Source organism: Chlamydotis macqueenii, chromosome 1, assembly GCF_036417535.1.
Source record: "Chlamydotis macqueenii isolate bChlMac1 chromosome 1, bChlMac1.mat, whole genome shotgun sequence".
Lineage (NCBI taxonomy): Eukaryota > Metazoa > Chordata > Aves > Otidiformes > Otididae > Chlamydotis > Chlamydotis macqueenii.
In genome coordinates this window covers 150,103,104-150,116,417 of record NC_141556.1, presented here as the reverse complement: position 1 = coordinate 150,116,417, position 13,314 = coordinate 150,103,104, and the positions used below count along the sequence as shown (strand labels likewise).

At 39.1% G+C, this 13,314-nt stretch overlaps 1 protein-coding gene across 12 annotated transcripts in view; it reads right to left on the bottom strand.

Annotated features, from left to right (window-relative positions):
- Positions 1-275: 275 nt before the first annotated feature.
- The window catches only part of LIMS1 (LIM zinc finger domain containing 1), a 79,536-nt gene continuing 66,497 nt past the window's right edge, over positions 276-13,314 (bottom strand). For 10 of the 12 annotated variants that reach the window (XM_086769861.1, XM_086769840.1, XM_086769831.1 and 7 more), the window contains 9 exons: positions 12,040-12,106; positions 9,619-9,739; positions 8,610-8,759; positions 7,282-7,432; positions 6,393-6,485; positions 4,927-4,975; positions 2,637-2,712; positions 2,191-2,382; positions 276-1,763 (listed from right to left, as the gene is read on the bottom strand). In XM_086769861.1, the coding sequence (XP_086625987.1) occupies positions 2,235-2,382; positions 2,637-2,712; positions 4,927-4,975; positions 6,393-6,485; positions 7,282-7,432; positions 8,610-8,759; positions 9,619-9,739; positions 12,040-12,106 (855 nt within the window). In that variant the 3' untranslated portion in view covers positions 276-1,763; positions 2,191-2,234. The remainder of the gene's footprint in view (positions 1,764-2,190; positions 2,383-2,636; positions 2,713-4,926; positions 4,976-6,392; positions 6,486-7,281; positions 7,433-8,609; positions 8,760-9,618; positions 9,740-12,039; positions 12,107-13,314) is intronic. The other 2 variants (XM_010129100.2, XM_010129099.2) reach the window with 1 other exon arrangement.

The following is a 13,314-nucleotide window of genomic DNA, read 5'->3' as shown; positions in this document are numbered from 1 at the left end:
CAGACAAGGTATTTTCTTTAGGAAAACCTAGCGACGGTTCCAATTCAGCAAATATCCGTAAGAATCAAGCTGTTCTCTATTAAACAAACTGCGGTTTCTTTCATGAACCTAAGAGCTAACTCCAGTGGGATATTCTGGAAAGGCATATGTCTCTTAAATCAGGATAATAAGGAAGTATTACATACACATTTACAGTCACAGGTAAAAGCACAGAGAACCAGGAGAGCCTTGTTGCTTTCCCATCCTTCTTAAGCACCCATTTAAGAGAGGTGATACCAGGTTTAATAACACAGCCTTTATTGATGACACTGGAAAACAGATGTTTTAAAGAAACTAATTTTTCATCAACAGGAAAGAAAATTTTACTTCCTATGATGTAATTACATAGGACCTGATTAAGTCACTAATATAAAAAAAAATTAAATGTTTGCATACTTCGTAATGTAGTACCATCAAGAAGTCCTAAGTAAGTGTATTTTCTAAAAGGGAAAAATAAATCAGATTTGCATGGACAGAAGTCAGTAGTATAAAACAATTAAATGTATCTTACAAGGAATTCTGATGATTTGTGAGCTCAGTTCTTGAGGATGGCTAAAGAAATAGATCCTAGTAGGATCAAACCTTGTATATTTACACTCATAGGTGTAAAAGTAATATTGCCAGTTAATTGAAATATGCATTTTCAGTATTGTTCTGAAATTAATGAAGTGTAGAAGCTTTATTGTAAGCTCAAGTGTTCACATTTGAAATAAAATACTTCTTGATCCTGTATAATTAAGGCAAAGTATGTTATCTTTTGAAAATACCTTGTATATAGTTTCAGCATAAAAATATGAAATAAAAAATACAACTATATATATATATTTTATGGAACACTGTTATGTATGGTCCAGCAGAATAAGGCACAAAAAGTAAATAGAATGCAAAAGCATATATAAATGTGTTATTCTGAGTGGAATATAGCAAAATTCAAGTAGTTCTGGGTATGCTCATTTCTTGCAATAAGAATATATATTTTATATAGGTATTTCATGCTAAGCCTGATGTACACAGATCCATCACGTAAGCATAATCTATCAGAAGGAGGTCATTTGTACAGTGACTGTATTTAGAAATCTGAAACTTTTCAAATCATCTGAAACAAGGCTCCTTTAATGAGATGACTTGGCCTGAAATCCAAGCGTGAATTTTTCTCTGAGGCGAAGTATGTTGGTTTCTTGCCAAAGTCACTTGTGTGCATGCTTAATGTGAAGGTTAATACTCTCCTTACTATAAATGACAACACATGCCTCTAAAGTTAGATACATTTGCACAGGTGTTTTTTTTTTTTCCCAGGCATTCACAAGTAAATTTTCTGTCTCTCAAATTCTGCAGAGATTGCTATGCAGAATGGGCCACTTGCATCAGTTCAACTGTATTATCAGGGACAGAAGCCTTTCAGGTGAGCTGGGATTTAACTTAGTCTGGAAGTATGGTCTGTTTATCAACAAGTAAGCATGCATGTATAGAGAATAGAGAATCTTAAGATATTTCCATTTGACAGAAGGCATACATCATCATTTTTTGTCTGACTGGAGCCTCAACGCAGCACCTCCCCAAGTAATATCTATAAGATTTTGACAAAGGAAGGGGAGAGCAGATTAAATCTTTACTTCCTTCCCAAAGTTTCTGCTAGTTTCTTCAGTCTTTTCTTCAGCTCTAGAGGGAACTTCTCGTAACACTTTTTGCAGACAGGCTTCATATCAAACTCAACAAATTTATTCCTAAAATGACAAAGCAAAATCCAGACAAAGTTTTATCAGCAGGGGTAGTGAAAAAAAAAAAATTAAGTATCCTATTAAACGTGCACAGGCGAAAAATTACAACTGCAATTTATACATATATAGTAATTCACTTAATGTTCAAGGCCAGGTTGGATGAGGCTTTTCTACATTCCCAAGGTTATACATTGTAGACAGTAATTACAGTATCCTGTTGAGTGAGTTATGCAGTTTTTACCCAAATGTTCATATTTATTAACTGTGTCATTTAAAAAGCCTTTCAAACCTAATTGTAGAGCCAAACAGACTAAACATAAGGTAATGGAATAACAAGTTACTATTTCAAGTTGCAGTTCTGTGTAAAATATTTTGGTTTTGATTGGCATAAATTCATGCAAAAACTTAAAATAAAAGCATCCTTAGCACTGACCAAAGAAGAAAGGAGCAGAGGTAGTGGTGAGAAGGAAAAAAAGTTTACAAACAGATTGGCTTTTTCTTTTTCTGCTTCTCTTTATCCTTTGCTTCACGTTCCCGTTTGGCAAGTCGTCGCTTAAATTCATCTGGCATTTTCTCATAACAGTGTTTGCAGACAGGTTTTAGATCAATTTCAACAAACTTATCCCTTTAGAGTTAAACACAGAAAAAATAAAGGACAGAAAAGGAGAAGAGTTAAGAAGACTAACTTAAGAAAGACCTGAACAGACAGCTAAAAGGGATGGAAATTAGTAAGTGGAGCAAGAGGAAGAAAGATGCACATATTTTCTGAATGCTGCTTATCATTTTTTAACACCGTAACAGTTACACTATAGCAACATCTACACTTTGAAGATAACCACTGTTACGTTTTGAAGGCATCACACTTATCGATAAACTTACTTGAGCGTTAACTTAGTGTTACAAGTTGAACAAGCGAAACAGTTCACACACCATGCCTTATTCAGAGCAGACACAACTAGGGTGATGGGAAAAAAAAAGAGAAATCATCAGCATTACAGAAAAAAAAAAAAAACGTATCACAAAAATTTTAAGTTCACATGTTCATGAGGCATGAAGAACAGTCATTTGACTCTTGTATCAAGTATTCAGGACCACAACAATAACATGGCCAGGCCAGAAAAGCACATGTGAGTCTCGTGTAGGAGGGCTGTGAAGCCTTGATAAAGCTGTCTCTGAGGATACATACAACTCTGTGTTCACCAACAAGACCAGTTTAACCTACTTCTGCCTCCTGTTGCCTGCTTCCATCCCATCTCAGAGTACGCTGACCTCAGGCAACTGTTTTATGGGACTGTGTTTCCAACTTAATCCAGCAAGAAGGTGTTTACATTTTCATCCAGTTTCATTTCTCAGCTCCTGTTCAGACTGCAGTGCCATCAACAGCAGCACTTGCCCAGCCAAAGAAAATAACGTGAAGCCAGCAGTCAGGACACTGCTGGTAAATCAGCACTACCAAGGAGAAAAAAACTATGGACTCGTAGGATAAATTACTTTTTCAAGACAGACTTGGATATATTTTTATTCTTTGCTTTAGAGAGAAAGTAACTATTTTATCTTTGTTCTGTATCTTCATACATTTTCTGTTCTTCCTCTCTTTCAATGTATCCTTCCATTTTTCTCTGCCAAAATTTGCCTTTTTTCTTAATCTAAGTTAGAAGATGCAGGACAATGGTTTTCTCATAAAGTACAGCATTCTGTCAACAATGAACAGAAATAGAGCATTGTCATGCAGAGTTTTTTTTTCCTGCAGCACAAGGCAAGCACATCCACAGAAACATACTTTTTCTACTGCTTGACAAAATAATACTAGTCAGATGGAAGTCTTTTCTCCTAAGCAACCTCTGGAGTATTGCAGTCACAGACACTCTCCTGAAAAGCTTCTGCCACAAATGTTTGTTTCACCAGACAGACAGAGAACAATATTGGATACTCATAATTTGGGACAGCAGTGTCAAATTTGTGTGCAGAAACGAAAGAAGAAATGTAACTGAATACATATACAGAAAATAAAGAAATTACTACATTACACTATATTTTGTTCAGTTCAGAGATGAAAACATACAATATAGGTGTCAGATGATATGGTGAAAGGTTGGAAACATACCAGACAAGGCTGGTAACAATTCACCTCAGGTTCCAGTTCTGCTCATTCTAGTCAGGTTTTACTGAAGAGGAGGACAGTGTTTCCTCCAAAGCATTTTGGATTGTCGTTCTACAGGAATAGTCCAGTCATGAAAATGTGGAGAAAACACGTCTCTGGAATGTAGGTCTCACCCTATAGTTACATGACTATAAACTAGTTTATGTCTCTTTTTACGTGCTAGAGGCTTCCTCCTACTTTGCTAATGGTTTTGGCTTAGGCGAGGCTAACATTGGTATTACAGTATTTACTTCAGGCAGGGGTAAATAGGCACATAATGTTGCATTATTTCAGGTAGAATAATTTGCTTTTGGCATTTTATCATAGCTGGTTGCCCAAAAAAAACCCCTCAATAACACCCCCCAAAAAAACCTCCCAACAACAACCAAACAACAAAAAAAACAAACTTAAACCACTTGGTTCCAGTACTGCCTTTACAGGACACATCTTTCCAAGTATGATCCTTCCTGGTTTTGTGACATTATCATAGCCTAGGTTTTCAAAAGACAGGTGCCTGCAATAGGTAAGTAAATATCTATAGGAACCAAACTGATATAATGGGAACTAGGCACTTTTAAAAAATCCCTTAGAGTCCCCACACATGTCTTTCAATATCTAAATACTTTTTCAAATTTGCTTCATGATCCCTAAATTCATTTGAGGAGATGCCTGTGTGGTCATTCTCACCCTTGCATGTGTTCTTTTTTGAAGCTGGTGGGACAGGAAGCCAACTCTCTGCACCCCCCAACATCTCTGGCCTTTGTGTGTCACTAGGGGTTTCTAGTTGACCAGTTTTCTTCAGCCTCTGGGTGGTCTTCTACCATCATGAAATGCTTACTGTAAGGTTTTCTTACCATTTGGTCTCTGACTAATCAGCTCTAACCTAATTTCTGATAAAGAGAATGGCTGGTTTTGTTTTAATGAGAACAATCAAGGATTCAACACGCAGCTGCTTTCCCCTTCCTTGCACTTTTAAAGAGAACTTTCATCAGAAAGGGACATTAAGAAAACAGTTAGAAAAGTGCTTACCATCTCCTTCAATCACACGGTTGCAATGGAAACAAACATCACCGAATAGCTGAGGAGGAAAGGGAAGTAATGAATTTTTAATGTAATGATTTTATCAAAGGTGGCTTCAGAAAGTAACAAAATAACTGTATTTCAGCTGACAAGCACAATAGATTTCCTGTTTCAGTAAAATAAAGAGAATGCTGGGAAGTCTGGTTTGGTTTTCCAAGTACGTTTTGCATCATCTCATCACAAAACAAAATGTTTACAATATTAAAGATGAAAACATTTGTTTACATCTGTTTGATCCTCTGTAACTACGATTTTGTTTCGTTTTAACATTTCTCTGCTCCTGAATATTTGAAATAAAGCAGCCTGTGTCACATACACATCATTACTGATTGGCCAATTTAACATTTGCACTTACCTGCATGACTAGAACAACATATTGCTGTTTCTGGCAAAAACTGCAAGGAAATGTTATTTTTATTATAAAAAAAAAGGGGAAATTTAGGACAGAAATTATTCATTCTATTTCCAGGCTTAACCTTTGTCCACAATATAATCATTAAGAAGTGCCCAAAAATTCATGTATCTCTTCCAACTGTAGTAGTTAACCTAGCAAAAGACATCCACTCTTGTTTGGTGTACGTACTTGCCTCATCATAACTGCAACACTATTACTGCTAATGTCATGGCATTTATTGTCTACGTGTATGCCAGCAACATTTTAATCATCTATCCTTCATCACTGACAAATTAAGAATGCATCTGTAATTAGCAGATGCCTTACAACTCCCAAATGTAACCCCTGCTGTTGTATTTCTACAAGCGAAGAGGTGGACGTGACACAACGCAGATGGCTTCCAAATAAAAAAGGTCTGTACATCGTGGGGCTGGTCTACACAATTGGGAATCTGGAGAGGAATGGCACTACGGTACAGAACTCCTATATAAATGCAAGTGGTCACTAGGTGGTGTCCTCTGACAAATTTAGTCTTTGCAGCCTTCAGAAACCCAATGAATGAGCAGGGTGATGCAGTGTCTGTTAACACACAGTCATCTTAGAGTAGCAGCTGTAGGGAAAACCAAGCTACTCACTAGGGCCTCGTCTTAAATCACAGCTACTGAGTGGCAAATCTTCTTTCGCTTCTTGGGAAAGACTGGATGTCAGCAGCTGCTCTGATCTCACAGACATGTAAAAGCTCCTAACAGCTCTACTTAAGTACCGCTAAGCTTGAAGAACAACTCGAGACTGATTGTCCTGGCCGCCTTTGTGAAATATCTGCAGTCTTCTTTCTCAATACCAGACCAATGTATAGAGAAACCTGTATAAATTAACTGCAACAGAACATCTGCTAATTCGTATTACACCCACAGATGCCTTTAAGAAAACAGAAGACTGCCCACGGTATCCCATCTCTATCTAATAAAACCAATTCATGAGTTTATCAATTAACACAATTTTTAAAAATATGTAACCTTACCTGATTGTAGTGGGTTTCACAATATGCCAAGCCTTTTCGCTCGTAATGACGATGACCCAGGAATGGCTTTTCACATTTTGCACAAACAAAATGCTACAAAGAAAATTACAGATTTTTTTTTCAATTACTTGGAAGTAATGGTATTTTTTTCTGGAAAGCAAACCAACCAAGCCCAGTACTGAACATGACTGAAGTCTACTGAGCTAGCTGTACCATCTTGAAAAGGAGAGCTAAAACATTTTTGTTTCTACATTTAGACCACTAAAACAATGCTCCTTTTAATGTCTTCAACATTGCAATCCAAAAGTTACCAAAAAAAAAAAATCAATCAAGCGAAGGGATTCTGATATGTTATCAGTGAACAGAATTAAGAGATTTTAAATAATTTGTATCAACATTACACTCTTGTGAAAAAAGCATTTGCTGGAGGAGATTTTCAAAACAACAAAAGCAACAGACTGTTTATCTTCGTAAATCTTGCACCTGGCCTTGAAACACAAACCCTCACATGAAGTGCTTTAGAGATATTTACATGGCAGGTGCTATGGAGGACATATGGGTATTATGATGCTCAGTAATACTATGGTTGCCACGGAATTTTTCTGCCTTTCCATATGTACCATTTTGCACTCTGAAATTTTTTTCTGTAAGGACCTCACAGTGCTTCCTTTGATTACTGATCCTAGCTTCACGGTCAAAACTCTCTGTAAGGTAGGAGACAGCTCCTATTTCACAGCCCCAAGAAGGCTGAAGATGGGATTAGGAGAAGGCATTTACTAATCACTGTTGCATATTTTGCTAATCCTTTCATTGAAATTGATCAGCAAAATCCCAGATAAATATGTTAATGTTTACATTTGGAAAATACAATGTATCATCTGATGTTTACCTCCACATGCCATTGTTTGCCCATAGCATTCACCACACGGCCTTCAATTGGTCTTCTACATGCCCCACAGATGGGGACACCCATTTTGTCATGGCAGGGTAAGCAGTATAATTCTCCCTTCAACTCACGAGCATCAGCAGTAAGTTCCTTCCTGTTCAAAAGTTAATTAATTGAGAACATGAATAAAGGCACCGAACAATGTCAACTCTTGAGAGTTTCTGAAAAGAAAAAAATATTTTTTAGCATTTCTTTTAGAAATTGTATTTGTATTACAGTAATGCAGCAGCATCAAATATGACATAGTTCAACATAGTTTGAGATTGATCAAGTGCACAGTAAACTGAGACAGGCTGCTAAGTGAAGTGCACTGAGTCTCTCTGAAAACAGCTACTTGAGCTATTGTTCTGCATCCTGGTTACGTAGCACACGTGTGTGTGCAAGCTGTAGACATGTCTGGTTTATATTCTGGCACTCTTATCACCAGTTTATTTTAGATTTGCATAACTGTAACTGAAAGTAAAATGTAGTCGTCTACATCAAGGTACATTTTCCCTGCTGTATCAAACTTCAGAGAAAGGAAACTGCAAACCCACATAAGCTAGCTATGCTTATTCATTGCCAACTGCAGTATCTCATATACTCTACTTTTTAGTAATTTGCATAGTTAGAATACTGAGAACAGCTACATTTTAAAAGTGACTGTACTCACTGATGGTTGCCGCTGACACGAAACTACATGTTGTTACTGAAATCAGCCTTTGCAATGGCACTGAAATTATAGCTTCTTTTGCAGCAGAAATAAACAACTAATAATTCATGCTATATCCTACAACGCCCCGTGATCTTTGCATCAGTGCAGGAATGTGTTGCTTCATATTCTGCAGTTGCAGAAGCTGATAAAAGGAGGTGGAAGAAAGCTCTTAAGACAGGCTTTAAAAGGAGAGAACAAAGTTTGCATGCAACTCAACTCAAAAGAAGTGACATAGACAAGATAATAATTCAAGCAGCCAAAGAGGATCACTTTTTTCCCTTTTGTAGCAGAATAACAAGCTATCATTTTGCTGCTGCAGAAACCATTACCATATTTCCTAAGGTACCACCTTGTCCTGCAGAGTCCAGCCTTTCATTACTCTTCGACAGGTCAGCTGTTGCTTGAACTAAAGGCTCAACTCCACCATCCCAAAAGCAGTAACACACCTCTGACTGCAAGGCACCCAAACCCCACCCCTCTTGCCAGTTGTGCAGGACAGGTTTTCGCTTTAAGGTGTAGATTGATGAAGCAACTAAACCCAACATTTTCCTGTTTTCCTTTGCAGAACTCAAGTTACCCGCAGTTTGCACAGTTGAAATGATCAGGGTGATAAGGATCGTTTTTGAATATGAGAGGCTGTTCGTCAATAATGGCATGACACTTCTGGCAAATGTACTTCCCCAGGCCTCTGGCTTTTTCCCTGTTATGGCAAGGACGGCAGAGATGTCTGAAACAGCATTAAGAAAAGAGATAAGTACTGGTAGCAGTTACTACAGTGCAAAATTTAAACAAAAAACCTACTAGAACCTCATTTCAGTCGGCCTTTTTCGGAGAGAAAACAGACTTTAAAACAATGTCCTTGTCAGGCAAACCACGTTCAGAAGAGGGAGGGCTATCATTTTATTTTGTGTCACCACAGGGATATAATTTCTTCAGCTCACTTGAGTTTAAGCTGTGTTGAAACACAGAAAACACAGTTTGTGATAGATTCTCATTGCTGAATGTTTTACTCCCAAAATCTTAAAAATGTAGATTGGAAGCTGCATGACCACACAGGTCCTAATTCTGTAAATAACTATGTATATCATATTACACATGGGAAGCCAATGGCCATAGAATCCACTTGTAAAACATTCTCTTGATCACAGCTGGTAAAAATATCCTACTCTGTGAAGTGTCCCACTGAACTTAAAGCAATTATTAAAAAATAAAGTGCTAATCTAGACTAAAATTGGAAACTCAAGTTGGAAAAAGAAAGTAAAATGTGATATTAAAAAAATAAAGACAATGCTTCTGTATCAGAATGTTTTCTCTCTTATTATCTATCTATTATGGCCCCAAAACATTACCAGGTAGAGAACATGTTTGCTGAGAAACCTGGTGTTGAAGTAGGTTAACTGTCAATATTTTAAGTGTATATTTTAAGATACTCATTCTTCATTTTGTGATGGATTCTTAGACCTTTTCCCCACAAAGACGTTTCAGTTGCTCCACCTCAGCAGGAAAGCTTCAGGAACCAAAACCTCTCAGTCCCCCCTCTCAGTTCATATTCATGACCAGTAACAGAAGGAAGGGTGAAGATCTACCTGCCAGCATTCTTGACAAATCCAATATCGGCCAATACTTGCTGGCAGATATCACAGCAGAAGCACTCTGGATGCCAGCTATTGTTCATAGCTTTAATAACACGACCGATAATGAACTCACCTGTAAGAAACACAACATGGGGTTGTAAAATACCACGCCAGACAAAGTTAAAAGAAATCCACAAATGAATCGCTACCATGATGTAGCTATTCCTCCCCCATTATCCTCTTCCTCCCCCTAAATCTGGTAGGATATATTGTTTTCAGTATCACAGTTCTGTTTCTAAACTCTGGAATTTGGGTTTGTTTGGGTTTTTTGCTGTGGGTCAGAAGAAAATATCCTTGCTGACGGAGTACCATCTGCTCTTTACATACAAGCCCTTCTACGTGTACAGGCAACCTTCTCTGCAATCACCCTTTTTCAGTCCCTTCTCTCCTTTTACTACTCTCAAATTCTTAGGAAATAAATGTAGTTCTTTATATAATATGGCTTTTTTGGCTCCTAATTATCTTCTCCTCCTTCTCTTTCAGAAGGTGACTATTTTAAATTGTCATCTACATAGTAGTGATTTCAACTCACTAGGTCCAAAGAACCAAGACTTGAAGGGGCTCTATGTTCCAAGCACAACAGAACTGCGCTTGGGTGGCTTTGGACCTACTGCAAAAAAACCACCCATGGGGACAAAACACAAAGCCACAATGAAGCTGCAGAACAGTCAATCCAACACACACAACTTCTGACGTAACATGAAGAGTGAAAGCTATTGTTGTGCGTGCACAGCATGACTGTACTACACAGGCAGTGGAGCCATGTCCACCACACACGTGATTTAGTCATTCTTCTTGTAGCCAAGGCTTCTGAGCAATGCAAAGGCTCTGCCCAAACCATGTTGGGAGCTCAGCTCCCCAGTGCCAGGAGAGGCTGAGTCCTGGCTCCAGAGGGTATACAACTCAAACAGCTGCCAAAGGGAAGCAATTGGTCAATAAGATAACATATAGCACGCGAGCGTATGGCGCTCCCATGAAGCCACAGCTTTTCAAGAACAAAACCCGATGGACTCTAGAAATGTTTGGAATGCTTGAGAGCTCATCACTGACATCAGCCCCATCGATTTTGGTTGCGCTTACTAAATTCAAGGAGTGGCAAAGCCCAGCTTTGCACAAGACCCCAATGATGTTTTAAAGGTGCTGGTGCTACGAGGAGCTAGGGCAGGATCAGCCAAGACACTCCTAGGTGCTGAAGAGAAGGAGGCTCCTCTACCCAACTTGCTGGGGGAAAAACGGGGCTAACAGAGATAAGCAGAAGTCAACAACATGTGGACAATGCTGGTGTGCGGAAGGAGTGGTGTGTTGCATCTCAAGGGGTTAAGTATGAGGTTTCACCCAATGCCTTTAGAGGCAAGGAGCAGGGAAGGGGAAGAGGAGGTACTGGCATAGGGGAGCAGGAAAGGGAAGGGGAAGAAGGAAGGAGTAACCGGAGGAGCACAAGGAGCCCTCACATGGGAAGTGACTGGCCAGTGGAAGGGATGAGGTGACAAGACTTCCTGGTTTGTTGTGCACTTGAGGCTTGCTCAGAAATTGCTACTGATCCCTTTCTTCCTCTTCCCCAGATTGTTCACATCCGCAGCTTTAAACTCAAAGATCCATAACATCTGCTTCCCTCTCCCTTGGTGTTCCACTCCTCCCTCCACACAGGAAAAGGCCTCGGAGGTAAGTGAAAGCTGTAGTGGCTTGCCATGGTCCCACAGGAACACAAGAGCTTCCAGATCAGTTTAAGCAATAGTTAAGCAATGACTTCCCACCCCTGCCTGAGCACGATGTGTCACACACAGGGGAAAAAAACTGTGCAAATGATTACAGCGCAGCAGACACACAAGGATTTACATCAACAGTGGCAAACAAAATGCAGCCCTCAGTGTTACATAGGGTTGGCATCAGATGCTGAAGCCTTAAAGGTATTTGTTTCAAAAATACAATGAGGGACCAGCTGGCCCATCAGTAGATTATAAAGCAGATGTTAAAGACTGTCCAGGCTTCTGTGGAGTAGGGCAGCATGGGTAGGTTACAACAGTCAAAGTAGATGACAAAAACTTGTTGCAGGATTTCGGCTGCATGAGCACATGCATGTAGGTGTGTATAACCAGGAGTCATGAATGGTCTGTGCACTGGATCACTGGATCAACAGCTAAACTGCTCATTCAAATAACACAAACTTTTTTTTTTTTTAAATCCCATTGTTTGAAGACCTTTAGGAAAAGCAGCTTCCCCAAATTTTCTGAAGTCTAGTTCATTCTGGAAGTTCAGATGCTCAGCCACACAGGGTCACCTCCCAGAGAAGATACACAAGGGTTGCACATCTTCCCCCAGTGCCGTTCCCATTTGTGATCAGCGTGCAGTGTTTCACGTGGGTATAAAACTTACCACATTGATGGCAGCAAGGGGCAAAAAGCATTTGAAAATCATGTTCGCAGTACTTCCTCCCTTCAAACTGCAAAATGGAAAAAAATCCGAGCGTTAGAGGGATGAGGAGCATGTCCTTAACATAAATGCTGTAACATACCAGTTGGTTTCCAGGTACAATTAGGTAGTAAAACACGAGGAGCTGCACAAAAAAAAGCCAGACCATGTTCTAGGCATTAAATCCACCCACCTTAAACCAGCACACCATTCCTCTAATGCTGCTGAGAGTGTAAGACATTTTCCATCACCTATTTACATCACAAGAGATGTTTGAATTTTGACAGACTACTGAAACTCTGATGCAACTGAGCAAATTCTGGGCAGGAAATTAGCTAACGAAAACCTTTCCTAGGGGGAAGCATTTTGCCTGAACCCATTTGATCTCTTCCTCGCTCTACATTTCCTGCAAGAATGACCCAGCATACTGGAGGATGTATGAGGGGAGGAAGAACACCCAGGGACAGAAAGCTTTGCAATTTATGGAGCAGTACAGCCAAAACATGAAGGGAAATAAGGCTCTTCCTTTGGGATGCTTATTTCACAGAATTATTTAGGTTGGAAAAGACCCTTAAGATCATTGAGTCTGAATTTTAAGGAACAAAGTTCACTACGTTGACCAGACAACATAGGGAACTGATTCTAAGGGATTTGGATCTGAATTTTATCACAGCTTAGAGAAGTTCAGCTGGAGTTCAAGCTTACATAGAAAAAAAAACATATGGAAAAAAATGTTCTACAGCGCTGCATTAGCAACTTAGCCAAAGAATATGTAAAAACATGTAGGCAAGTATGTCCTGAAATGAAGGGAAATGTTTAGATGCCTTCAGGCACATCATTACTAGACACAAATGCCAACTAGCATGTCAAAACCAGATAGACAATATTAGGTATGCTATAAAATGTCTGGATTTGAATGTGGCAGTTTAAAACAGTGGAAAAGGGGGGACAGCAGGAAACCTCGCTCCTTTCTTTCATACTGGGTCTAAGACAAAACAAAGTGAATAGCATAAACTTCCCACAAATTAAGTTCTGGTGCACCGACAGAAAAGACAGCAATGTGCTTCAGGATTACTTGTTTTATACTATGAAATTCCAAAGATCAAATACAGATGAGTATAGCATTACTCATGCAATATACAGAACCACTGGCAGGATGGGAATCTAATGAAACACTCTAGAAGTCACTAGATACTTGAGATCAGAAACCAATTCCTGTGCCCAGCCTGAATTGCACAC